The following is a 26,814-nucleotide window of genomic DNA, read 5'->3' on the forward strand; positions in this document are numbered from 1 at the left end:
GGAACATATTCAACGCTGATCTGCTACCCTATTCGCCTGCATAAGGGTCGCATCTAACATGTAACATTATTACTGTAAGGGTCGCCTGCACATGGATCACACTTCAGTCCAGTTCCATGGACACAAGAGAAGTCTCTCCATCTCAGGCTTGTCCCCTCCTCACCATCGCAGCGCGGCAAACATGACCTTTGCCAGCGTCGACAGGGCGGGCGACAGACGTAGAAATGTGCTGTTCACAGAGCTTCACAATACTGCCCAGATATTTTGCATTAACAAATTACATTTACGCGTAAAGTTACATACATTAAAAACCAACACAGCACAACGTAACTTTTTTTTCATCCCATGTGAAAAAAAAATGCATAAGGGTAACACTAACATTTTTTTAAATCTAAAAATTGGCATAAAATGTGACACCCATGCACGGGTAAATACCGTAAATACACACAAAGTAGGTGTAAGACTTTCAGGTTATCCGTGACGCTGGACCAGCCTTCAGCGGGAGCGGCGCAACTCACTCGGTCCGGTGGTGAAGGTGACGGTGGAGGAGAAGGGCCCGTAGCCCTTGGCGTTGCGCGCCTGGATCTTGTAGTAGTAGGTGGTGTCCGGCTTGAGGCCCGTCACGGTCGTCGTCATCTTGTCCCCCACGATGCCCTTCACCACCCACTCCCGGTCGTTCCTCGTGTGGTCGTCCGTGTACAGCACCACGTAGCCTGCAACGTGCAGCCGTCCTTTCAGTCACACACTGGTATCACTGAGGCAACCAAGCACAGTTTACCTTCAACCAGTATATCAGTTAGTTTTTTTTTTTTTCCACAAAATCAATTAATCAATTAATAGTCCTTTTCTAAAGATGACACCTGATTGTTAAATCACACATCCACGCCAATTTAATGCAAAAGAATAACAAATTACAGTAGAACCCCGATTTAACGAAGTGCTATGGTTACCGAAAATGTTTACTCTAAATCGATGTTTCGTTAAATCCGATTTTCCGTTTTTCAATGACCCCCGCACTCATAATCGCGTCCCTACCGTTTCCATATCGTAGACAGGGTCGACGCTGATATCTTGTGCTGCCGTGCTATCTCAGACTTCGACAACTTTACATCTTCAACGTCTTTTAATCTCGCTCGTACGGCCCCCGGTTCGTACGTACACCTCGGTCGTACATACAGATTTTCAGAAACCGTGAAAAATGAGGCATAAAATAAAAGTTTAAAAATATGTAAAGTGTAAGAAATACGTTAAAGTGTATTAAAATACAGTCGCAACCTGCAGCGTTTATAACAAATACGAGCTACATACACACTGCGTCATAGTAAAAAATTAAAAATAAAAAAATTGGCCGCAAATTGATGGAAAATTTCCATCAATAGCGCGCCGTACGCGGAGAAAGGTCATTGTACTCGGTCAGCTGCTATTACGGCGCGGCGTAGCCGCCGGCTGACTCTCTTTGTTCGCTGAGCTGCGCAGCACTTATAAAAAACGTATTCCAAAAACTAAACACCGCGCACAAAGCTCTTACTGAGAATAATAAAGCTGTAGCAAACCATATGTATTCGGTACCGAGTAACAGGTGCGCCATTTAGTAACGAGTAACGAAACGTTACACACGGCTGCATCTCGTTACTCGCATTTTTCGTATGTTTTACGCATGCGCGCACATATTCAATGAATTTGCATTACAAAGAACTATGTTTGTTTATTAAGTAAATTATAATTTGGAAATTCGTCGTCAAAGTTTTTTACTGTTTATTAAAGGTATTGTGTGTGTACGTGTAGACAAAGTTTGAGATTGGAACAGAAACAACGTAAGAAAGTATTGTTTACAAATTAGAATTATGTTTTTATTATCGCGTATTTTCACGTTTTTTTTTGTTCTTATCTTAAAAGAGATACTATAAAAAAGCCGCTCTAATGAGATTTAATTGTTTCTTGGTTAACATAAACTGTTAATTATAAAATATTGTTAATTGTTTATATTCTATTTATTATTATTTACGCGACGTCATACTGTACGCGTACGCAATACGACTCGATTCGTTGCTGCAACATAACATAGCATGTTATGCGGTATCAGAAGTAACGAGTAATGTAACGTAATACGATAGTAACGAGTACTAATTGTTATAGTAACGAATACATACGGGGACACTTTTTTTCGTTACTTTTACACCTCTAGAGAATAATGATAATGGCGTATTGGTGTGACGTGGTTACAAGTTGAAAAAACCTGGAGGATGGGAAAGGGAATATTTGGAAACTTGTGATTATTGGCTAGCACTGTTACTATGCGGGCGTGTTTGGAAGATAACGTGGTGAGTCAAGCCAGGCATAGAAGAGGGGGAGGGGGATGCGGGCAAAGAAACCCTTCATGACGTCATGTGTCGCGGACAGTCTATCTATCCAGGCGCGCGCAATGGCACGCATCTACGCAATTCAGTTACAGCGCCCGCAGTTTTTAAGCAATCTGAACAACTTTTTTAATTTTTTCGTATTTGGACAGATGATGCAAAGGCACATATTAATATATAGTACCTCCATTCTATTACTGACACCACAAAGTGTAATTTTTAATAAGATTCCATTACTATTTACTTTCATTTTTTGGAAATCTATATTATTATTTTAATAAAATGGTGTCTTTTTTTTAATGGTTCCTGAAAACCTTTACGTTAAATCGCTGTTTTCGTTAAATCCGTGTTCGCAAAATCGGGGTTCTACTGTATTAAAAGGTGTCTCCGTCTATGGCAGTGTGGCACTTGCATTAGAAAGCCATTTAGAGATGCTAGTTTCTTCACCAGAAAAATTTTGTGATATTCCCTTTGCCTGTTCTAGAATAAGACTGGAATTATCTCTGTATAATTTTTTAAATAAAATTTCTTTAGAGCCGTTAGGATTTTGCAAGGAAATGACGTTGCCTGGTGCAACAAGAAAGTGTGAGATAATTGAATGTAGGTTTTTCATCCCATGTTTGTGTGATCTGACTGTGTATTTTATCAGCTACCATATTACTTGACGAAAAAAAAAAACAGATTGAATGTTTGCATTATAGCGCACTTGCATCCTTGCACACTAACATACTTGATGACTCAAATACAGTAAGTACTTTTTAAAAATTTCTCAATGGACTTAGAAATTAAGTAGGCATGGTCGGGCAGAGAAATTTGACTTCGGGCGGGCTCAGGCGGGTAATTGTCCAAAATTTTCGGGCTCGGGCAATCTCGGTCGGGCATCAAAATCAGTTAATGAAATAAATTTTGAACATAAAATAGTCGTACTTAAGTTTGCATTGACAAACCTGAACTGTTTTTATTTATTTACTATACCGCACTGATATGAAAGTTAAACATTAACCTAAAAAATAGAGTGCATATTAATCTTGGAAATAAAGTGCTTATTAACTAAATTGTGTTTGGGTAGCTGCTTGAAGGTTCATTGTCACTGCTGATTGTTTGACCTACACTTCCACTGGTATCCATTTTGGTAAAATAATGACATGAATTAAATAGAAACAATTCACAACCACTGTTTGGGCATAGTGCTAGAACGTGTGGTGGTTTGGATATTTGAATTTGGCGCCATCGATCGTGAGTGCGCCACTGTGGCGGCCATCTTGTTCAGCAGTGCCATCTGTAAATAGTTTCGTCAGTCTTTTACCGTTTCTCCGCGTTGCTGGGCGTCATGCAGCTAAACTATTAGTTTCAATTCAGTTTTGTGAACATTTTTTGGTCCTCCGGGCCGGATATCTGTATGTTTGAGCCAGTTTATTCGGTGGATCGCATAAACAACGTAAAAGCCATTCAGATATCGGTCTTCTTTGTTCAAAAATTGACATGTGCAGTACCGTTACGAATCGCGTGCGTGACTTTATCCGGGACTATAGTGTTGTGCTATCAAGAAAATATCAGTGTATACGCAAACACTGTATTATTTGAGCTCATAAATGTACTTTACGTAATTTTGATTGCGTGCAAGCGATTATAGGCAACACGTGTGGTTTTAGGTTAGGCCTAGGTTACCTATCTTGCATTGGTTCGTGTATTGCCGGTGCGTCCGAACGTCTGCAAGACCGTTACTTAAAATGTCAAATCAAGCCAAAACACGTTTGCGCCTCGTTAAGTGCCGCATTACAAGACTTCTGACGCTCGCCGACGAAGTCGAGCGCAACCCGAGTCGCGCGGGACTTTTCAAGGCCACGTGTACCGATTTACACCAATTGAAGACAGACTTTGAAGAAAATCACATGCAACTTGCTATTCAAGCTACAGAGACCGAGTCGTTAGTGGAATCTGAAGCCAGCGAAAGGGAACTTGAGGAATTTGATGAAGCCTACTATAGGATACAGGAAGTATTTAACAAGATCACTGTTAACGAAACAGGCCAGAACAAACAACGCAATCAAATTGCCAAGACATCTTCGAACGTTAAGTTGCCGAAGCTGCAGTTGCCAGAATTCAAGGGTCTCTTGACTGACTGGCCCACATTTTATGACCTTTTCACATCCTTGGTGCATAATAATGAGGGCCTGTCAGATGTGGAGAAACACCAATACCTTCTGACATCACTATCAGGTGAGCCATTTAATCTAATAAAGACACTCCCACTGTCTAAGGAAAATTATATTCTGGCATGGCAAACTTTGGTAGATAGGTATCACAATGTCCGGGCAATTGCAAACATGCATTGGGACAAGATTGTGCAACTTCCTCGTCTGTCAATTGTTGCGCCTGACAAACTGAGAAATATGGTAGATGTTCTAAAGGAGAATCTGGGTGCCTTGAAAGTTCTGAAGTTGCCTGTTACTGAATGGAGCTTTGTGTTGCTGAATCTAATGTTACCAAAGCTTGATCCAGATACAAGAAATCAGTTTGAAATAGCACACAAAAATGTTCAAATGCCCACATTTAATCAATTGTTAGAGTTCGTGGAGCTGCAGTCTAAGGCCCTGATGATGTCAAATCACACTCCAGCTGTAGTGCCTGACGCACGCCCTTTTCCAAAGAGGTCACTGCCTAAAAACCCAAATTTTAAATCCTCATTTCTAGTGACAGCAGAAGCAGAGCCCTGTAGTGCCTGTGGAGACATGCATGGACTTCACAAGTGCCCTGTTTTTACGGGTCAGTCAAGTGATGACAGGATAGAGTTTGTACGTAGGAAGATGCTGTGTTTTAACTGCTTACAAGGTCACAGAGTGAAGGATTGTAGGTCAAGAAGAAACTGTTATCACTGCGGCAGGAGACACCATTCTCTCCTTCACACTGCGGTTCCCAATCAAGAAGTGAAACTACCTGCAGGTGAATCCATCCAAGAGATTACTATGCCACAAGCAAGTCACAAGGAGGATGCTGCGACAGTGGTATCGCTAACTTCTTCAACTGCAGTTTCAACCACTGTCGTTCTAGGTACTGCTATGGTACGAGTTCAGGATGCAAGTGGAATGCTGCAAAATGTTAGAGTACTACTCGATTCAGGATCGCAGAGCTCATTTATTACCGAAGAATGTGTTCATAGGTTGGGGCTAAAGTGTCGAAGGGCTAAGGTTCCTGTTGTGGGTCTGGCTCACTCTGTTGTTGTTGCTAACAGTGGTGCAGTTACTTGTTTTCTAACATCATGTAAGGGCGTAGGAACTGACGTTGTTACTGATGCTTTAGTGTTGAAGAACATAGCTGCCAATTTACCCACCATTCCCCTTCCCCACCATGTGAGAGACATGTATCGACATCTGGAACTAGCGGACCCATCTTTTGATACTCCAGGAGCAATTGATATCCTTCTTGGTGCTGATGTATATCCAGACGTGTTTGATGGTGGGCGGTACCAGCCTTCGAAGGGAGTTCCTGTAGCGTTGCACAGTATATTTGGTTGGGTTATTATGGGTAAGGTGACTCAGGTTGCAGATACTTCCAGTAGTGGTGTTGTCTCAATGTATGCGTCATCGGATACAGCCCTAACAGATACCATCCGCAAGTTCTGGGAGACCGAGGAGTTACCATCTGTCCAGCATTCCAGCCTAGAAGACACAAAATGTGAGAATCATTTTGTTGAGACTCACTCACGAAACCTCGAAGGAAGATATGTACTGAGACTACCATTTAAGGAGAGAGACCCAGATTTAGGAGATACACGTAGTCATGCAGTTAAGAGGTTACGTCAGTTGGAATCCAGACTACATCACCAACCGGAAGCCTATACCGAATATTGCAAGTTCCTCCGTGAATATGAGCAACTGGGGCACATGCATTGTCTAGATAATGCAACTGGTCAGGAACGTCGTTACTACATCCCTCATCACTATGTGTGCAAGGAATCCAGCTCAACAACAAAGTTACGAATGGTGTTTGATGCCTCAACTCGCTCCACTTCAGGGAAGTCACTCAATGATGTTTTGATGACTGGACCCAAGCTTCAAAATGACATTGTGGACATAATCACTCACTTCCGTCTTCACCGTGTGGTATTAACTACAGACATCTGCAAAATGTATCGTCAGGTTCTCGTGCATCCAGACGATGCACCATACCAGGTAATTCTGTGGAGGGAGAACACTGACCAACCAATACGTGAATTCCAACTTGACACTGTCACTTACGGAGTCTCAGCTGCTCCATTTATGGCGATGAGAGCCTTACAGCAACTTGCAATGGAAGAGGGTCCTCTGTATCCGATGGCAGCAAGGGTTGTGATGGATGACGTGTTTGTAGATGACATTGTGACTGGTGCAGCATCAGTCACAGAAGCTCTCGCGTTACAGCAAGAATTAATAAATCTCCTGAAACAAGGTGGTTTTGAACTAAGAAAATGGTCCAGTAATAGTAAGGCAGTTTTGGATGCAGTTCCAGAAGATCACCGGGAGAGTCCACTTAGTTTTCATGGTAGCAATGAAGTTATTAAGGTACTTGGTCTTCAATGGGATTGGAAGGCAGACGTTTTCTCATATCATGTTCAGCATGCCAGTGCAACAGTCACCAAGAGAACCATCCTTTCAGAAATTGCTAGGTTATATGATCCGCTAGGGTGGATTACTCCAGTCATCATTCGAGCCAAAATCTTTCTCCAAAGGCTTTGGTTACTGGGAGTTTCTTGGGACGACACCCCACCACTAGACTTAGTTGCTGATTGGCAGGTTTTCATTGGCCAGTTGGATGTCCTAAGCAAGCTGTCCGTACCTCGTCTTGTTTCTGCACCACAGTCAGAATACCAGCTCCATGGTTTTAGTGATGCATCCAATGAAGGTTACGCAGCTGTTGTGTATTTGCGGACTTCTAGCCACGGTGAAACAAAATCACATTTGCTTCTCGCCAAGTCACGTGTTGCACCACTGAAGACCGTCACACTTCCGCGACTTGAATTGCAGGCTGCACTCTTGCTTATCAAATTGATTGAATCACTGATCACAACACTGTCCGAGCGAATCCATATAAGTTGCATTTATGCATGGTGTGACTCGACCGTAGTGCTTGCTTGGATTAAGATTCCGCCACATCGGCTGAAAACATTTGTGGCGAACAGAGTTTCTCGTATTCAGGAGAGCAAGGTTCCGGTTCACTGGAGACATGTTTCCTCTGCTGAAAATGCTGCAGACTGTGCATCAAGAGGACTCTCACCCAAGGAGCTTCTAACACACCCACTTTGGTGGACTGGGCCAAGTTGGTTGACAGCAGAGGTGGATTTATGGCCCAGTCAAGGATATACCAGTTCAGAGGAAGGTAAAGAGGAGTTGAAGGCAATCACGCTAGTCTCATTGGTTGGTCAGTGTATACCGAACATTCTTAACATCCTTTGTAGGTTTTCGTCCTGGTCACGACTGCAAAGAGTACTTGCGTACGTGTTGAGATTTGCATTAAATTTAAAGGTTTCAAGGGAGTTGCGACACACAGGTCCTCTCACTGTAGCAGAAATTGACGCTGCCAAGAAGGTGTGTTTGAAGCAGCTTCAGCAAGAGAATTTCAAATTAGAGTTTGATTGTTTGGCTGCAGCTCGCGAATGTTCTTCTGGAATTAAAAGACTACAGCCATTCATTGACGCTGATGGGATCATCCGTGTAGGTGGACGCCTGCAGAATTCACATGTAGCCTATGAAATGAAACATCAAGTCCTGCTTCCCAAAAGGAGTTTTGTGACAGAAATGATTATTGACTACTATCATGTCTTACACCTTCATGCTGGCCCCAGTGCCACACATGCTGCAATTCGGTGTGAGTACTGGATAGTGGCAGGTAGAGGAGCTGTCAAGACTAGGATACACGCTTGTGTAAAATGTTACAGATTCAGAGCCACCAATGTGCAGCCATCCATGGGAAATCTTCCACCAAGTCGAGTGCAACAAACAAGACCATTTCTGAATGTGGGTGTTGACTATGGGGGCCCTTTCCAAGTCAGGCTTTCGAATGGTCGAAACAGTCGTTCATCCAAGGCCTACCTGTGCTTATTCATATGCTTAGCAACTAAGGCAGTACACTTGGAAGTTGTTTCATCATTGAGTACCACTGCCTACTTAAATGCCTTTTTCAGATTCGTGGCTAGGCGTGGACTCTGTAAGGCTGTTTTTTCAGATTGTGGAACCAACTTCATAGGGGCACGTCGCTACTTCAATGACCTTCAAAGGTACCTGAGGAACACCTCTAACTGGCATTGTGTGGCAGACACTCTGGCTACTCGTGGGATTCAGTGGAACCTCAATCCTCCATCTGCGCCACATTTTGGAGGCCTGTGGGAGGCAAGCATCAAGTCTGCGAAGTACCATCTCAAGAGAGTCGTTGGCCAGCAGATACTCACGTTTGAAGAGCTGTCGACTTTGTTCACTCAAATTGAAGCTGTCCTCAATTCACGTCCACTCTGTGCCATTTCATCAGATCCAAATGACGTGGAGGTCCTTACGCCAGCACATTTCCTTGTTGGCACTTCTCTGACATCTCCTCCAGCTGCAGACCTCACGGAAATTCAGACCAACAGATTAGACAGATGGCAGCTGATACAAAGTGCATCACAGCACTTCTGGCAGCGGTGGCACAAGGAATATTTGCACACACTACAACCACGTGGCAAGTGGACCAAAAGCGAAGGTGACCTGCAGGTTGGTGACCTTGTCCTCATCAAAGAAGACCACCTTCCACCCCTGCAGTGGCAACTCGGCCGCGTCGCAACCCTACATCCTGGTCAGGATGGTGTGTCAAGAGTAGCTACTATCAAACAGCAGCATCGAGTGGTGAAGCGGCCAGTGATAAAATTGTGTCGGTTGCCAGTCAACTAAGAACCAGTGTAGTGAAACATAAAAAATGTTATTTTTGGTGGGCGGTATGTTTGGGCATAGTGCTAGAACGTGTGGTGGTTTGGATATTTGAATTTGGCGCCATCGATCGTGAGTGCGCCACTGTGGCGGCCATCTTGTTCAGCAGTGCCATCTGTAAATAGTTTCGTCAGTCTTTTACCGTTTCTCCGCGTTGCTGGGCGTCATGCAGCTAAACTATTAGTTTCAATTCAGTTTTGTGAACAACCACTTTCTGCAAATGCCACGCAACTACAATGTGTGTAATTAAAGTTAGCTTATAATCCTTCTCGCACACAGCAAGCAGCTCCACCGGCCTTGAACACTACTTTGTGACTATTGAGCAGTGAGCATCCGCCGTGCGTACGCGCGCGCGTGTGTGTATGTGTGTGTGTGTGTGAGAGAGAGACGGGCGATGCAGGACCAGCTGCATCGTTAGTTAGCCAGCGAGAGTAACGGTAAATGTTGACCTTGACCACTTCCGCTTGCTGCAGGGCTCGCTCTCATATCTGTCTCCCCCTCCCACAAACACACTTGCTGACCGGGCACCTTCTTTATCTTATCTCTCACACACACTCACTTCACCGGCTGGTGCCGGGACGGCGGCGGCGTGGCATGTTCCTGCAGCTGCCGCGCGTTCCAAAAAAAAGAAGCTTTGTTTACTTGCGCCGTGCGGTATTGCCGTTTTCCAAGGTGCCCGATATTTTCGGGCACTGAAATACCCGCCCAGAATTTCGGGTATACTTGATACCCGAAACACTGCCCGAAATTTCGGGTACCCGACCATCCCTAAAATTAAGACATACTAACAAGGAAATTCTGTTAAAAGGGTAAAATGTTATATATATTAAGGTCCAGTGGTAAAATCCTCTTAAGAGGGTTTTACTGCAATTGCTCCCTTGCATATGTGCACACTTTCATACGTGCACTCTCAAATACTTGCTCACTAGTATACCTGCTTTCATACTTGCTCACTAGCACATACTTCCTCTATCTTTATAGTTTCACTTCTAACAGGTGTGGCGGCCACACACCCATATTTTTTTTTAATTTACATTTATTGCATAAATGAAAAATCCACAAAATGTCATAAAAGTATAAAAAAATTACTTATTTCTTGTGACAAAATATAATATAAAATAAAAATAATAACTGTGCTCGTATTCAAAATTAAGAGATAAAAATAAATGCCAGAGTGCACAGTTTGGGGGCGGCAAGGGGCACCTGTGATGGCCCCGTTGGGCTGCCTCGGGGGCTGCCAGTTGAGGTTGACCGTGGTGGGCATGCCCTCGACCGGGACCACGGTGAGGTCACGAGGCTGCGAGGACGGGGCGGCCTCCTGGGTCATGTTCAGGACCACCATGCTCCAAGGGCTCTCCCGCCGGCCCTGCACACCGCACGCCAGCTGCTTGTACTCTGAACTCTCACACGTCTCTCGACAGGACATCATCTCAGTGGCTGTGATTTCCTGAATTCCTTGTCCGTTTTGACGATAATGGCCCGAACTCGCTATTCTTTTCAACACACAACACCTTGGCTTCTGGGTTGTAGCCGCGTCCTTGGCGGATAATTCACCGACGTTTCGGTCGAAAATTGCAGTCGCCATCATCAGGGAGCAGTTACCTACTACCTACGGTTGGTAATTGCTCCCTGATGATGGCGACTGCAGTGTCGACCGAAACGTCGGTGAATTATTCGCCAAGGATGCGGCTACAACCCAGAAGCCAAGCTGCTTCAGACAATGGCCTTGAAAGCCAGCGAACATTATTACACAATACGTTGTTGCATCAGGATACTGTGGCTCAGCACACTTTGAGCAGATTGTAGTTTTATTGCAGATAACACAGAAATGACCATAATTATACGATATCTGGTTACTCCTGGGAATTAAGAAAGCATAAATCCATGGCAGTATGTGAGATGAACCAACACTAAAAATGTCTGGTGACAGCCAACACACCAAAATTTGTGTCCAATTATCCACTGACCACAACAGAGATGCACACCTTTATAGCCAAGCAAACCCTGCGAGGTACCGGTCCTTTAATTTTCCTTAAACGTCACTGCAAGGGAGAAAAAATTTCAAAATTTGCACACTGCAGAACAAATTCCAAAAAGTTACACAAAGCTTAAGTTTGTTGGTGCCACTGTACTGTGCGCAAACACAGCCATAAAACACACAAACGAAAATAAAGTTTTGCATTCAATCAATTAAAAATTTGTAAATTTTAAAAGTGCTGAACTAAGCCGTAGCACTACTGTTGCTGATGTATGAAATATAACACCTGTCATTTTCAAAGACAAAATAGGGTAAGGAACTGTATTTCAAAAGGTTGACATTACAGTTTGCATTAGTGGGAATGGTGCTTGCTAGCGTGCAACCGGGGCTGTTACCTTGATCAGCCTGACGGTGAACTCGTACTGCGTGTTGGGCCGCAGGTCGTCGATCATGCAGTTCAGGTCGGTGGCGTTGGTGTACCTGTAGCGGGGATTGGCCGAGTGGTGGGAGGAGGTGTAGCGCACCACGTAGTAGCGGGAATCAGTCACAAACTGGACATGACAAAGACACAGGTCAACAACTGCTTCACACAGTCCAAAAAGAGCAGAGAACACCATAAAAAAAAAGTAATTCAGAATAAAGCTATTTTCAAATTAAAACAAAATCTGTGCGGAAGTGGGAAACAGCTGATGGGATTTCTCTGGGTAATTGCATGTACACACCCATTCATTCCGTTTCTGTTCCATTCTCACTTCATCTTGAATCAACTTCACAGAAACATCCCAAGAGCTGACAACGTTGGGCTGACCTGGCTCTTGGGCAGCGTGGTGTCGGCCCAGTACAGCACGACGCTGGTGGAGGACAGCACGACGGCGCGCAGGCCCACCGGCGGGATGAGGGGCACCAGCGGCTCCGGGGCCTGCTCCTCCCGGGTGCGCACCTGCCCGTACACCGGCCGCCCGTCCCCCATCTCGTTGTTGGCCCGCAGGCTGATCACGTACTCCGAGTTGGGCTCTGCACAGCACACACCCTGCCTTCGTGCCTACCCTACCGTCCTCACCCGTCGTCCGCGCTCCAGCCGTTGGAACTACTGTCGCACTACGGTGCACTTCGACAATCTATATCATCTCACGCCTACAGTGTGTCTTGTTAGTCTTAGTGCAGTTGTCTTGGCGGGGGTCGGGGTGAGTGGCTTTATTAGCTCTGGTGGGTTAAATTGATCTAAATATAAAACAACCAACTTTCTCTTCTGTAGTGGTTAGTTGGGAAAAGCGGATGGGTGCTACTCAAGTCTATCCACCCGTTCATTCTGTCAACGCTCCATTCTCTCCTCCCCACCACTGAGAAGCTCAATGTTAACTATAGTCTGTCTCACTGTCAGTTTGCAGTACAGAGTAAATGGGGCCCTCTGTTGCCAGAGAGATACTAACCTACTTCTTAACATTAATATTCTTATTTTGTATACTGTCAATAATAATAAGTTTCAATATTTTTTTTTAAATATACTAGTTTTCAATTTTCCTAAAACCATCAAATAGTGTCTTGATGGTATTATTACAATTGTATACATTTATATATATATATATATATATATATATATATTAGTGATGTGCGAGTCTCGGCATCATCGAGAACGAGTCGAGACAGAAATTTTCTCGATCTCGTCTCGAGATAATTTTTTTGGCTCGGAATTTTCGAGAATTTTGTAAACAAGAAATAGGTTAGGTAATATAATATACTGAGGCAGCATTTTGTGTTGCGTGTTGAAATAATTAACATATCTTCAACGTAACGTAGATCGAATAAAATAAAATATACTTGTTACGCTAGTATACACGATAAATTATTAAAAAGTTAAAAACGAACAACTTCCGTTCACAAGTCACTACATGAAACGGTAAACGTAAACAATGAATTGTGCCGTGGTTATCACATTAAATTACAGAAGAAAATGATTATTTTCCGTTAATAAAACCAACATTAAAGTTAAAAATAAATCATTTTCGGTATCAATATCAAGTATCAACGTAAAACGGTACGGTAAAAAATAAAAATATAAACATGACTGCAGAATTCTTCCACGATTGCATTTTGTTTTATGGCCTTAGGTTATACACACGGCCAGCAGTATATAACAAGCAACATGATGTTTAAATTGCGGTCCGTATCGATAGTGACATATCGATAGTGGCGAATGTTCAGACTTTCATGATCAAGTACCGTCCATGGCTCAAGGAAACTGTATAGACTATGGAGTCAATAACGTATGTTTACATACGACAGTAGGCAAATAAACTTAAGTGTAAAGGTAAAGTTGTAATTGCAATTGCAATTGTGGATACTTGATAAAATTATTGAATAATTATGTATGTTTGTCAGATTATTGAGTTTTACTTTTTTGGATCATATTATCCTGTTAACTAAAGTACAGATTTCTCGATCTCGACTCGATTCTCGAGAATTTTTAAATTGCTTTCTCGATCTCGTCTCGAATTCAAAAAAGTCTTTCTTGCACATGCCTAATATATATATATATATATACACACACACACATATACACACACACACACACACACACACACACACACACACACACACACACATATATATATATATATATATATATATATATATATATATATATATATATATATATATATATATATATATATATATATGAACACAAATTAGTTTTTTCACAAGAGATACGATTTGTAACAGTCCGTCACTCCGTCACTACTAATAACATGGTAGTCCTTTAAATTACATGCTATAGTTAAACAGTGCCAGAATATTTCACTTTACATGATATATATAAACTATATGACAAAAAAATTATTTTAAACCAAAATGTTGTCTTTGAAGTTACTCCTCAGAAATATAAATTTAAAATATCATCAAATAATGCTTTCAATGAAATAGAATAAGAAAAATGCATTGCCACAAATTCCTAATTTTAAATTTTTCCTTTGCAAAATACAATGGTTCAGATAAATTGATAAAAAGGTCGGGGTAAGGAGTGGCGGGACGGACCCAGGCTGGCGATGGTGTAGTAGCGCTGGCGCTCGTCCAGCAGCTGCGTGTACACGTCGGGGATGCCCTTCCCCCAGCCGAGCGTGTAGCCGCGCACCGCCACGCCCTGGTCCAGCGGGGGGCTCCACATCACAGTGATGGAGTCCGCCGTCGCCCGGGCTGCAGCACACGCGCAGCACTCCCGGTCACACGCGACCTTCAGGGCACAACTGTGGCAGCCAACCAGTGTACTCGTCATCTTAGCTGATAACACTCTTTACAATCTACAGCCCATTTTCAACTATACTCAAACTAATTAGCACGTGATTGCGACACAAATGAAATTACAGAGAATTGTGGGGTGCACACCAGTGATATTTAATATCTATCCTTGTACGTACTGTGCTTAAACCAAAGCATGCTGTAGATTGTGTCTGCCTAGCGTAAATGTCGCACTGATATCGGCAGGAGAACTGGGACGCTGCGACGAGGACCAGACTCGCAGCTGACGGGCGGACAAACCCCCGACAGCTGCCGGCCACAGGGTCAGATGAGCAGCAGGCAGACGAGTGGCCAGAAGCACTGCGATGAGACCGGTGGCCACAAGGAACGAGCGAGGCGAAGCTCTGCACGAGCGAGTAAAGGTTCGTTATGCTACTCGCTGAGGAATTTCTGAACGAGTGAGAGTTTGCTACAGCAGGAAAGCTGAGACTCACTGCTTCAAGATGATTGGTAAGCGGGTGGGAGACTCGCTGCTTACTGAGAACAAACGAGGTGAGTACAGAACACAGTTCGAGCCAAACTATGTAGTTTAAATAGCTGCATTTCACAGATATAATTATTATTTTGTAAACTCGTAACTATACCCAGAGCCAGTGAATAGTTGAAATCAATGACAGTTGTAGAGTTCTGAGATTAGAGAGAGCACGGGAATATAAGTATTGTTTGATGAGTGTGCTTGTAAAATTTTGCATCTGTAGTTCAATTTGTTTCGTGACAGATGCCAAGCGTTCAGTATTGCAATGAGATGACAGAGGTGACGTGCAACTCACTGCGCAGGCCGACGGGCATGCCGGGCACGCGGGACTCGTCCAGGTCGCGCTCCAGGGTCTCCCAGGGGTGCCAGTCGGTGGGCGGGCCCGTGCCGTTGGCCGTGAGCGCCCAGAGGCGCAGCTGGTACTGGGCCCCGCGCTCCAGCCCCGTCAGCACCAGCGAGCGCTGGCCGGCGTCCGCGCCCAGCGTCTGCCCGCGCCCGCGCCGGTCCCGGCGACGCCAGCGCAGCTTGTAGCCCGTCACGACGCCGTTTTGCGCGCCCGGCGCCGGCGGCTCCCAGCGCACCACCGCGCTCTGCCACACACATCACGCACATCGAGGGACTGCACACAGAGAAACTTTTAGAAAAATACATACTTGTCCACTCATAAAACAGTGATTTACATTCATTTAATACATTGCAGTGAAATCAATTTTCCTAAACAAATTTTTTTTTTTAAATCAACAAACAAGAAAAATCAGTGTAAACAAAATGCCTGTTATCAAGATTATCACTTAAGTAGAAGCCTGATATAATTGTTTTAAGAGGGCATAAGAGAAAAAAACGTAAGCAGGAAATATCAATTTAGCACATGTCATTGTTTGAACTTTTCACCAATGTAATCATTAAGATTTGTAAACAAAATTAATGTTTAAACCACTGATTTGTATGAAAACTACAATTTACAACTTATTCCTTGCATAAATCATTTATGTTTAAAGGGGCAGGATATCAAACTGAACTTAATTTTCTCATTCATGTCACCAAGGTTAAGGTTTATGGCCGTATGGTTTACCGTGCATCGCATGGCACATGGCACAAAAGAAATTCAGGTTGTTTATTGTGGCAAAAGAAGCTGCTCTGACCACACATAGTAAACCACATATAGTAAACTTCACAATGTTCATTTTCAACTTTTATTTTTCGGTATGAACATCTCTGATGGTTTACTATTAAATGCAGCACTGTTGAAATGTAGATTGTGAGAGAGAATTGCTTTTGCATAAAGACAGAAATCAATGCATTAATACTAAAATTAAAATGATTGTGCAAGTGCACACAATGTGCAGGTGCACTCGATGCTTGAATTTTCTTAACCAAGCACACAATTTTTCAACATCGTCTTGCTTCCAGCTTCTGTTTTATTTGTCTTTAAAGAGACACCGCCACAGTTCTGTAAGACTGTCTCACGATTCCTAACAAAGACTTTTAGACTGCGAATGCCTATTTCCAATTCCATCACCATTTGAAAATATGTAATTTTGGGATTCTTACCTACGAATAAAATTAATTGAACAATTTATCAGCAATAGAAAACACATTTTATTTTTCCATCACAGAATAGTTGGCAACTAAAATATTGTACTACTACGTACGTACATCTGAAAACACGCCAGAATGGCAAGGAACAGAAGGATTTGCTTTTCTTTTTCCAAGACAAGGGTGCCAACAGATACATAACTACGAACATCATGTACCTTCGATATATTGAACACAGAACACACAGCGTTAGCCAGCACTAACGTGTAACGCTAGTGTTGACACACATTTTGTTTCTGCACACAATCGTATTTGAACAATCTACATCTACGGTACAGCAGTGATAGTAAACAAAAACATATGTAAAGTGCAATGTAAACCTTTTAACATGTTAAACTTAACAGATTGGACCATTACAGATAAGACCATTTTTATGTAATTATTATCTAATACATTGAGATCTTATTATAATTTATATATTTATTAAATAATGTTTTATTAAATATTTTATTATTAATTATATATTATAATATAAATGTACTGTCTTGTTTAATTCAAATTAAATTTTTTTGGTACTTCTGTATATATGGACTCTGTCTTGTCAATTTAGTTTAGTTTAGGTTTTTTTCTCTCCCCCCCCCCCCCCCCCCCCCCCTTGAATATAAATCAGTAGAACCTATTCTTACCTACCCGGGATTTTCACTTTAGTATTAATGCATTAATTTCTGTCTTTATGCAAAAGCATTTCTCACAATCTACACTGCAACAGTGCTGCATCAGAGATGTTTAGACAGAACAATAAAAGTTGAAAATGAAAATTGTGAATTTTATTATACGTAACTGTGTGTGGTCACCACAATTTCATTTGCCATAAACCATAATAAACAACCTGAATTCTTTTTGTGCCATGTGCAACGGTAAACCATACGGCCATAAAACTAAACTTTGGTGACATTAATGAGAAAATTAGGTTCAGTTTTATATCTTTCCACTTTAATCTTAAATTATTTATGCATGAAATTTGTTGTAAATGCAGTTTTTATACAAATAAATAACTTATTAAAATAATTTTTAAAGCAATGCACAAAATTCCTGTAAATATGGTGTCATTGTTCATGTTCGGGGATGCTTGTTTTACCACATTATAAATATTTTGGAAGGCAGTTGACAGCACTGAATTTCCAAACATTGCAAAGAAAATTTTGTAATTTTTTATATTCTGTAACGTAAACAATTTTGATGTGTTCGTGTTCGATTAGTAGAATTGTTTCCAATGAAAATCTGAAATTAATTGTTATGATGAGACTATACACAAAAATGAATCGTGTAAGAAAATTTCACCAAAAAAAGTGCTCATTTTAAGATGCTTCAAAATGCACATCTTTCCCAAGAACCAAAAATTTAATGTTCAAATTTTAACAATTCACAAAAAAAAAATTAATTAACGCAACTAAAACACTGTAATTTATTTTTCATTAAGTTTTTACAAAATTTATGAACACAATGGAAAAAAAAAAAAAAAATTTTTCCTTGTTTCAACTTGGATATCACACAAATTACAAATTTTGATACATTTCTTTGAAAAATTGCATGCCAATTTATTTTTACTGTTAGGAAGTTCTTCTGTCTGAGAATACAAATTACTTTGTTATAAAAATACAATATGTCATACAGTCAAAATTTGACTATTTTGACCAAAATTTTTTTATTAAAATAGATTTTGGTGACTCATTTTTCAACAGCACTTTTAGTTTATTAGTAAACAGCATTTGCGCCGAACTCGTGTTCGCCTCGGTGAGCCTTCGGCTGTCTTTGGCCTTCGTCGGCGTTAGTGTCGTGTTCCTACCCCCTCGCCACTCCGCATCCCGCTTACCCCTCATGACAAATCCAGTCTTCAGTTGACCCTCCCTCCTTCTTCTTCTTAGGAACTAATATTCTTGCATGCGGATTTATATTATATGACGCTTTTCACATTGTTCCTACTAGTGATGGGTCAATTCCTGTTTTTTCCCGGTTCTCAGTTCGGTACCGGTTCTTAAAAATCAGTTCTTTGTTCTCGGTTCTGACTTAAACAATAAAATAAATATTATTCACACATTATTTATGAGGTGTTTTAAGTAATAAACTGTTTATTTTTTGGCAACAAAAAAAGCACTAAAAAGCCTGTATCCAGACCTATGGCACCTTCAAATGTTATGTTTTGATTGTAAAACGTACTTTGTTTACAGATGTGACGAGAACATTAAATATTTTCACGTGTAATTTATTTCATAGTTAGAGATGAATATTATTCCACAGAAGTCCAAAAAAATAATTCATATGTGAATTGGACGTGAGTTGAGCCATTTCATGCTACAGTTAAGTTGTGAAGGACTATTTTCGTAAAGGCTTTCACTGTACTGCCGGGACCGGTACCGGCACCGACATTTTAGCTGCGGTTCTCGGTGCCGGTTAAAATGCTGAGAACCGTAGGAACCGAGAACCGAGAACCGACCCATCTAGGGACTGTCCGTGTTTCATCCCAGCTCTTTATGACGGGGGTACGGAGTGAGAATCTCACCGTGGAGCTGACCGCCTCGACGGAGACGTTCTGCGGGGGCTCGGAGGGGCGGTCGGACAGGGTGCGCACCAGCACCTGCTCGGAGCCGGCCCCCGGCCCGTTCTGGTTGGTCGCCACCACCCACAGGCTGTACTCGGTGTACTTGCGCAGCCTGTCCAGCTTGTAGCGCAGCGCCGTCGTCTCCACGTGGTGCTCCTCCGCCGAGTCCCCCTGCACACACGCACACGCACCCCTGCGTCCCGACGTGCCCTCTTCTTCTGCCACGTCGGGAACAGAAGTAGTACCTGAGCTCAGCCCGACCCCTGCGTTCCAACGTCCCCTCCGACCAGCAATACTACATTCTTATTCTTCTGCCACATCAGGAATTAAATTAATATTAAAAAAAACTAACATACATTATCAGGATGTCCATTTACGATTAGATTTAGATACTAGAATATCTTTCGGGGTTTATTTGTTTGTTATATATCACCTAATTAGCGGAACTGGTCATTATTGTGCCACGTATGCAGTCCACAGCCTAAGGGCTATATGCGCGGGATTTATTGTTCGACATGCTGACAGATGGATGCACAATATTTCTTTAATTTATCTGATTTCGTAGTAAATAAAAAAAAACACTCCGTGCTTTTGTAACTAAATACTTTGACGCCTGCCCGCCCTTCCTATATTAAATATCACGTTACTTTACGTTATAATTAAACCCTAAACGAGTTTTAATAAGTTCGGAAGCAATTCAGGGGAAAATGTATTTCGGCAATAGGCCTACTCACGTAATATGCGACGACGAATCTGTGCGACGTCGTAGGTTATAAACAAAGCAACGAACAATAGAATAATTCATTAAAGCAACGAACCATCTTCGCCCTTTATTTTTTACGTTGTTATAAACACACATATTAATGCACTTCAGGATATAATAGTAAATATGGACGAGTTGTGTAAACAAATGTATATTTTTCTCTTGCCACAGCTAAACATGTACATTGTGACGCCATCTTGTGAACGGCGAACTACCAACTGTATTTATATTTTATAAAAGTATAAATTTAACTAATTAAGTTGTGAAAGCAAGTTTAAATACTTTTTAATACATAGGATTGAATATTAATGTAGGTACATATAATTATTTATGCCACATTTATCTTTTCATTTTAATTATTAATATCTAGTTTATACTTCCACCACCAGGGCAGGGAAATTTCAGCGAGATTCATGCGCGCGCATCTCATCCCTTCCAAATAAGAGTCAGTTCGCCCCTCCCTTCATTTCTTCGTTCCCGCGCATTTCTCCCTATATAAAGGCGAGGTCATCCACCTGAAAGTCAGTTGATCGGCCCGACGGCCAGTGAGGCTGGATTCCGCCCACTGGTCATAGGACGATCATAGGGGGAGCAGCAGAACGACTGGCTATCCGTTTTCTGCTGCTCGCACCCCTCCTTCGCGAGTTAGGCCATCCAAGGACCTATCTCGGCCTAGGGAATTTGTCTCCCTTCCCCCCCCCCCCCCTTTCTGGACGATAGGGTGTACCGTGTATCAATCCAGTGTATGTTGTGAAAGCGACGCAGGCGACCAATTGAACTGTTTGGACAATTCAGGTCAATAAAAGTTCCGTGTAAAATACCGACATTATTTCCAATGAATAGTTTAGTCCCTATCCCTCACCCCACTAGCTATTCGCCTGCATACCAGCCAACTGCGAATCCTACCGCAAGACCAGCAGCTTGGACCTTCTCCACCCGATACCTGGCTCTCACCCAAGAGAGACATCGGTGAGAGAAGAAGAGGAGACGGATCATCAACTTAAATTGGTCATTATTATTGAGAATCTATAATACAACCCCTCCTCCAAATTACTCCCTAATTTGTTCCAAAAAAACAGAACGCTAATCAAAGCATTGTAATCAAAGAGTGCTTCCTGACTACTACTCAAGAAACTACGCCCGTTTAAATCAATTTAGAGTACTAATATATGTCAAAATACATTTGAAGAACATTTAAAAAAATTTAATTTCTCTTTTAAATTAAACAAAATTAAATTACAGTGTAAAATAATCCACAAACTTAATTGTTTATATAACAGGGCTTGAGCATTAAAATCCTAAGTAGTTGTACACAAAATTTGAGTTAAAAAATAATAATGTTATTAATACAGGATACATATTTCAGATCTAACAAGATTTTAAAAAAGCACGAACTTACCATTCTCCATTATTATAAAGATTATTTAACCTGCTCACATAAAACCAGACTCTGTTGTTTACTAAATGTGTGTCTGCCCTATTTGCCACTAGCCCATCCTGGCAGACCTGAAAGCTTCCGGCTTATCTCACCAGAGCTGCAGCTGACAAGCAGGATGGTGTAATATACACAAAAGGGCATGGGTGATACTTCTGCATTATATAAACCACTGAGCTATATTGAATGGGCTAGATTAAATACACAAAGAAGGAAGCAAATAACTACCAACAAAAAAGAAAAATACATACATACTGTTTGCTAATCGGTTACATTATTAATTAATTGGATTGTATTTACCGTATTTACTTTTGTATGGGCTGCACATAATGCCAATATTTTGTTTAATAACGTGTACTGCGACCCTTATGCAAATTGTTTTTCATTTTGGGTAAAAATTAATATTGCACTGTGAGGTCGAATATGTGTGTAAATAACTAGACTGTTGTGGTTTTCAATAAATATGTTACAAGTAAGTAAAAATTGTTTAGTTAAATAGCTGAGCAGTGCATGTGAGGCATCATGAACTGGGCCATTAAGCTAAGTATGCCGGCTCCGGCGCTAGTCACGGTAAGTGACGTGGCTGTCTGCCGTCAGGATGACGCTCTGCGAGAGGCGAATATCTAAATACAAACCAGCCAGAGACTTTGGAAAGGGAGGGGGGTTTGCGTGTGCATGTGTGAGTGAGTGAGTGTTCAAGGTTGTCCCTCCCTCTCTCATCGTTGTAAACGTCCATGAACTGGCACCGCACACAATCGTCATGTGTCTATATCGACAGGTTTTTGTGTCTCCCAACTGTATCCAATCATTGTTTTTGGTGTGAGATTTCCCACGCTTTCTACTGCAGCATTCCACGACAAAACTGCAAAACAGCATTCTTTTTTTTATATATAGGAAGAACTGACAAAAAAAATTCAGCGGCGTGCTGTCTTTTCTCTCTTGGGGAAGGAGACAGGTAAAAAGAATATACAATTGATGGAATCAGAAACACGAGTATAAAAAATAGTAACCTCTTTTATCGCATAATCGTCGCACCCATATATTTGGGCGTCAAAATTTGGATTTTAAAAAATACCTCTCAGGTAAACGTCACATGATGTTTTTGGTTCCTTTAATAGATTCCGTGCGCTTTGTGTGGGTATTTTTTTCGTGTAAAACAATGTATTTAAAAATATAAATCTAATATTTATTCAGACATTACCTCTTACTTATTTAATTAACGGAAATACGTAGTTGTCTGATGTGTAAATTTTCTTTTAAAGATAATTTAAAAGTTATAACCTTTATCTTTTCGTCTGCGTCGCCGCGGTGTACCGCTTACAAAAATGTACCCAGCGCTCGTTGCAATCATTGACGTTTGGTTATGTTGCTTCCCGTATAGAGCGCACACACGTAGCCGAATATCGATATCTCGCCGAGTGCTTACAACGCGCGCTCTCTGTTGAGTGCCAAGTTAACTACATCTGATGGCTCGCTCTCTTTCGTGGTGTTTGTACTTACTACGGCGATAGTTACGCGTTCGTTCGGCTTGCATTTGGATCACAGATTTGGTTTTCCTATTTAAAGTTGAAAGGTTTTTTGTTGCATGACTTATTAATATAAATTGTTTGAGTTGCTTTTTTATACTTCACGTTTTAAATATATGTACTTTCCATGAATTGGTTTTGTTTTTATGAATAACTTTATCTAACAAAAAATTTTTTTTCCGCATAATCGTCGCACCCCTACTTTTCGAAACTTGATTTTAGAATAAAATGTGCGACGATTATGCGAGAAAACACAGTATTCTTGGGCCATAAAGGATGAAAAGGGGAGAGACGAAAAACCAAACCAAATCGTTGCCATGTTTCTTACAATGCAATATGCTGAGACACACACCATGAAACCTTCAATTGTATTCTACAGGAGACAGATTTATGGTGCAACCCATATTGGAGGTTGACCCTAACGGTAAAAATGTTGAATTATTTTGCTCAAAATTATAGATACAACCCATACACAGGGGCGAGTCTTCTGCAGGTAAATAGATAATGCTACACAAGTTCCATCATCACTGTGCACGCACGGAAATGAAGAAAAAAAAAGTACATACTACATTTTATCTATCATTGCACTACTTCAATTCATGCCATAATTTAATGGTGTCTTACATCAAAACTGAATGAATCAAACACCATTACTTTGAGGGGCAGGTGTACTTAGCAGCTCGGATTCATGAAAATAAGCCATGGCAGATTCCTTCCTCAATTCCCCTGCATTGTGTTTGTTGTATGTGTAAATCACCAATGTCTCTTCGACAAGCTGTAAAGCCCAATCTATAATTTTGAAAAACCACCGTGCACTCCAGCCAATTGAATAGTCATTCCTGTTTACTGTAGCAATCCCTGCCGTGTGTGTGCGTGTATGTGTGCGTGCATGCATATATTTGAGAGAGAGAGAGAAAGAGAGTTGATTAGGTTTTATTTCTTTTTTTATGTTCATAAAGAAAACAAAAAGAAAATAAAGAGCAAATCTTTAAAAGTTATTTTGTTAATTAGTGTTCGGTATCTTAGGCTTATGTCTCTAGTCCAATATTTTGTACAGTTAGATAATGTCAGCCAATTCTTCAATATGGCTGAAGATTCTTTAAAGGGTACAGCACTTGTTCATGTTTGTAAAAAAAGTAAATGTAAGATATTTAAATTTTTCAAGTACCGTGTTTTATCATATAATCATTGCTTGCACATAATTCTCGCAATGTTGTTATACGGCATCAGAATTAGGAAAAAAAATGATCTCATAAAAGAGGCATGATGTTTCTGGTCCCACTGTTAAGATTCCAAGAGGTTTTTGTAAGTAGTAAACGTGACCTTGCCAAAGATCACATGACAAAGCACCGTGCAACAGCAATCGGTTTTAAAGTTACTGTCAGGCATTGTGGTAGTTATAATGAGAAAATACATTAATTACAATTACAATAAAACTCATTTAAGATGTACTCACATAATACTATTTCCTGTACAATTCGGTCTAATGTTTCAGTCCCGCCATTTTCTCCATAAGATGTACGTTATTATTTGCTAGTGATGGGCCGAGACTCGAAAATTCGAGTCGAGTCGAGCGAGTAGCATGAGCTCGGCTCGGCTCGGCATTCGAGTTTAATTTACTCGACGGGGCGAAACTCGAAAGAAAATTCGGGTAAAACTCGATGATAAAATATAATAAAATTGAATTACAATTCTTAATATCTCCTTACGTGAATTCGGGCGACACTAAAAATTACGTACGTAAGACCGAAACACGTACTTAGAAACAACGATGACAATCGGCCATATTATTTATATTTTAGTTTTACATATTGCCAACGTAACAGGTGTGACCACATAGCAAAGAAGACGAACACATTTTTAATAAACAAAACACGAATTAAATTTTATAATCATAATATCGGCACAAATATTTTTGTTTTTAGTAAATCCGTGCTACAATCGGCGCAACGTTATAATAATAAATTAACGGTAGCGTTATATTTGTGTTACAGAGCGCATGTTTGCGACCGATACGCCACCAATCACGAAATGGCATTTTAAAAAAAACTTTGTTTAATGGCTCCGCTAATTTTAGGAAGTGTAGGTTGGCCAACATGAATTTTTTTTCTTCCGTGTTTGTTTACACTATTACGTTCGGCGAGAAAGTGTAACTATTCAATACAAATACAAAAGCTTGGATTGGTTGGAAGTGCTAGCTTGCGATTGGCCGGCAACGTAACGGCGTTAGTCTTGTAGCGGCGTGGTGTTGTAGTGTTCTAACGGCGTTAGTGTTGTAGCAATCATCTTTAAATGTATTATATTTGCTATGGGAACGTTTATTATAATGTTGCGCCAATTATAGCACGGACTTACACTTCCCATAAGTGAAAGTTTTCAAAAATGTTCTAAATGATTGTGTGAAACTTAACCTAACCTTCGCGCCTACAAGCCTAAATTATATTCATTGTTTTTTGACTCGTGAATGCTGCAGGCCGCAGCTGGCGTACGTTTACTGAGCAAACACTCACAATGTCAGGCAAAAATTCATCTTCTAGAGGTATCTTAGGATATTTAAAAACAGAAACAGAGGAAACTAAAGTACAGGAGGTTCATGAAAGCACTATCAGTCCTAGTACAAATACAGGAAGATCAAAAATTTGGGAATTTTTTGAAAAATGTGAACAGTATTCAATATGCAAATGTTGCAAAAAACATTTGAAGACACCATCATCATCTACCACAAGCCTGATCAGACACTTGGATTCACATTTACACTTGAAACGCAAGTATGAGGAAATGTGTGTAGCTAAAAAAGAGGCTATGAATTTATTGAAGCGGCCTGTTTCATCCCCTATTACACAAGCAATGAATTCAAAAGTAATGCTTTCATCTGACAGTCCAAAATCGCAAAGTATCACAAATAAAATTGGTCGCATGATTGCGCTTGATTATCAACCATTATCTGTTGTAGAAGATCGTGGCTTCAGAGAATTAATTGAAACCCTTGAACCTCGATACCATATCCCAAGCAGGAACCATTTTTCAAGGTCTGTAGTACCAAAATTGTACAGTGACACTCGCAGGATTATGGAACAAGCGTTGAGCCATGATCTCGAAACAGTGAAATCAGTGTCTCTTACAATAGATTTGTGGACTTCAAAAAAGCAGGAAGGGTACATTTCTGTGACATCTCACTTTCTTACTCGTGACTTTGCAATGCAGAACCGCACATTAGAATGCTCCCACTTTCCTGGTCAACATACAGGCACAGCTATATATCAGAAGTTGTGCCATTTGACATCCAACTGGGGTATTAGTCTGTCTTCAACTCAGATTCCCATCTACGTAGTGAGTGACAATGCCAGAAATTTGAGCAGTGCTCTAACTGGGAAGCCTTTAGTTCATTTGAATTGTGTTGCTCACAATTTACAGCTAGCTATTAGTGATGCTGTTGCAGAAGTTGGATTGGACAGCGTTTTGAAAACATGCAGGTCCATAGTAGGCCATTATAAGCATAGCACAAAATCAAGAGAGAGGCTACAATCAATTCAAAAAAAATTAAGTTTACCAGAGCATGCTTTGATTCAGATGATAGACACAAGATGGAACAGTACATATCTTATGCTTGAACGCCTACATGAACAAAAAGAAGCAGTGTCTGCAGATTTGCCTAACTCTGGCAAGGAAAGTTTGACAGCAAATGAATGGAACTTGATTGCAGCGTACGTGAAAATTTTGCAACCTCTCTTCTTAGCTACAAAAGAACTGTGCAAAGAAAGTGTACCAACTCTTTCAATGGTTCGTCCAATTATTTATAGCATTGAAGGATTTTTGAAGAATTATGTAACCTCGAAAACTGGAGTACAAGGAAGTGGCATTACATTGGCACGAGCATTGCAAAAATCATTGACTGCTAGATTTCAATACATAAGGG

The 26,814-nt window shown here is 41.1% G+C and overlaps 1 protein-coding gene across 3 annotated transcripts in view; it reads right to left on the reverse strand.

The window, feature by feature from the left end:
• LOC134539385 (neogenin) overlaps positions 1-26,814 on the reverse strand; it is a 118,170-nt gene that overhangs the window by 42,962 nt on the left and 48,394 nt on the right. For all 3 annotated transcript variants that reach the window (XM_063381376.1, XM_063381374.1, XM_063381375.1), the window contains exons 10-16: positions 19,136-19,345; positions 15,335-15,629; positions 14,304-14,462; positions 12,079-12,284; positions 11,666-11,821; positions 10,496-10,658; positions 519-713 (exon numbers count right to left, since the gene is read on the reverse strand). In XM_063381376.1, the coding sequence (XP_063237446.1) occupies positions 519-713; positions 10,496-10,658; positions 11,666-11,821; positions 12,079-12,284; positions 14,304-14,462; positions 15,335-15,629; positions 19,136-19,345 (1,384 nt within the window). The remainder of the gene's footprint in view (positions 1-518; positions 714-10,495; positions 10,659-11,665; positions 11,822-12,078; positions 12,285-14,303; positions 14,463-15,334; positions 15,630-19,135; positions 19,346-26,814) is intronic.

This window comes from Bacillus rossius, chromosome 15, assembly GCF_032445375.1.
Source record: "Bacillus rossius redtenbacheri isolate Brsri chromosome 15, Brsri_v3, whole genome shotgun sequence".
In the NCBI taxonomy this organism is placed as follows: domain Eukaryota; kingdom Metazoa; phylum Arthropoda; class Insecta; order Phasmatodea; family Bacillidae; genus Bacillus; species Bacillus rossius.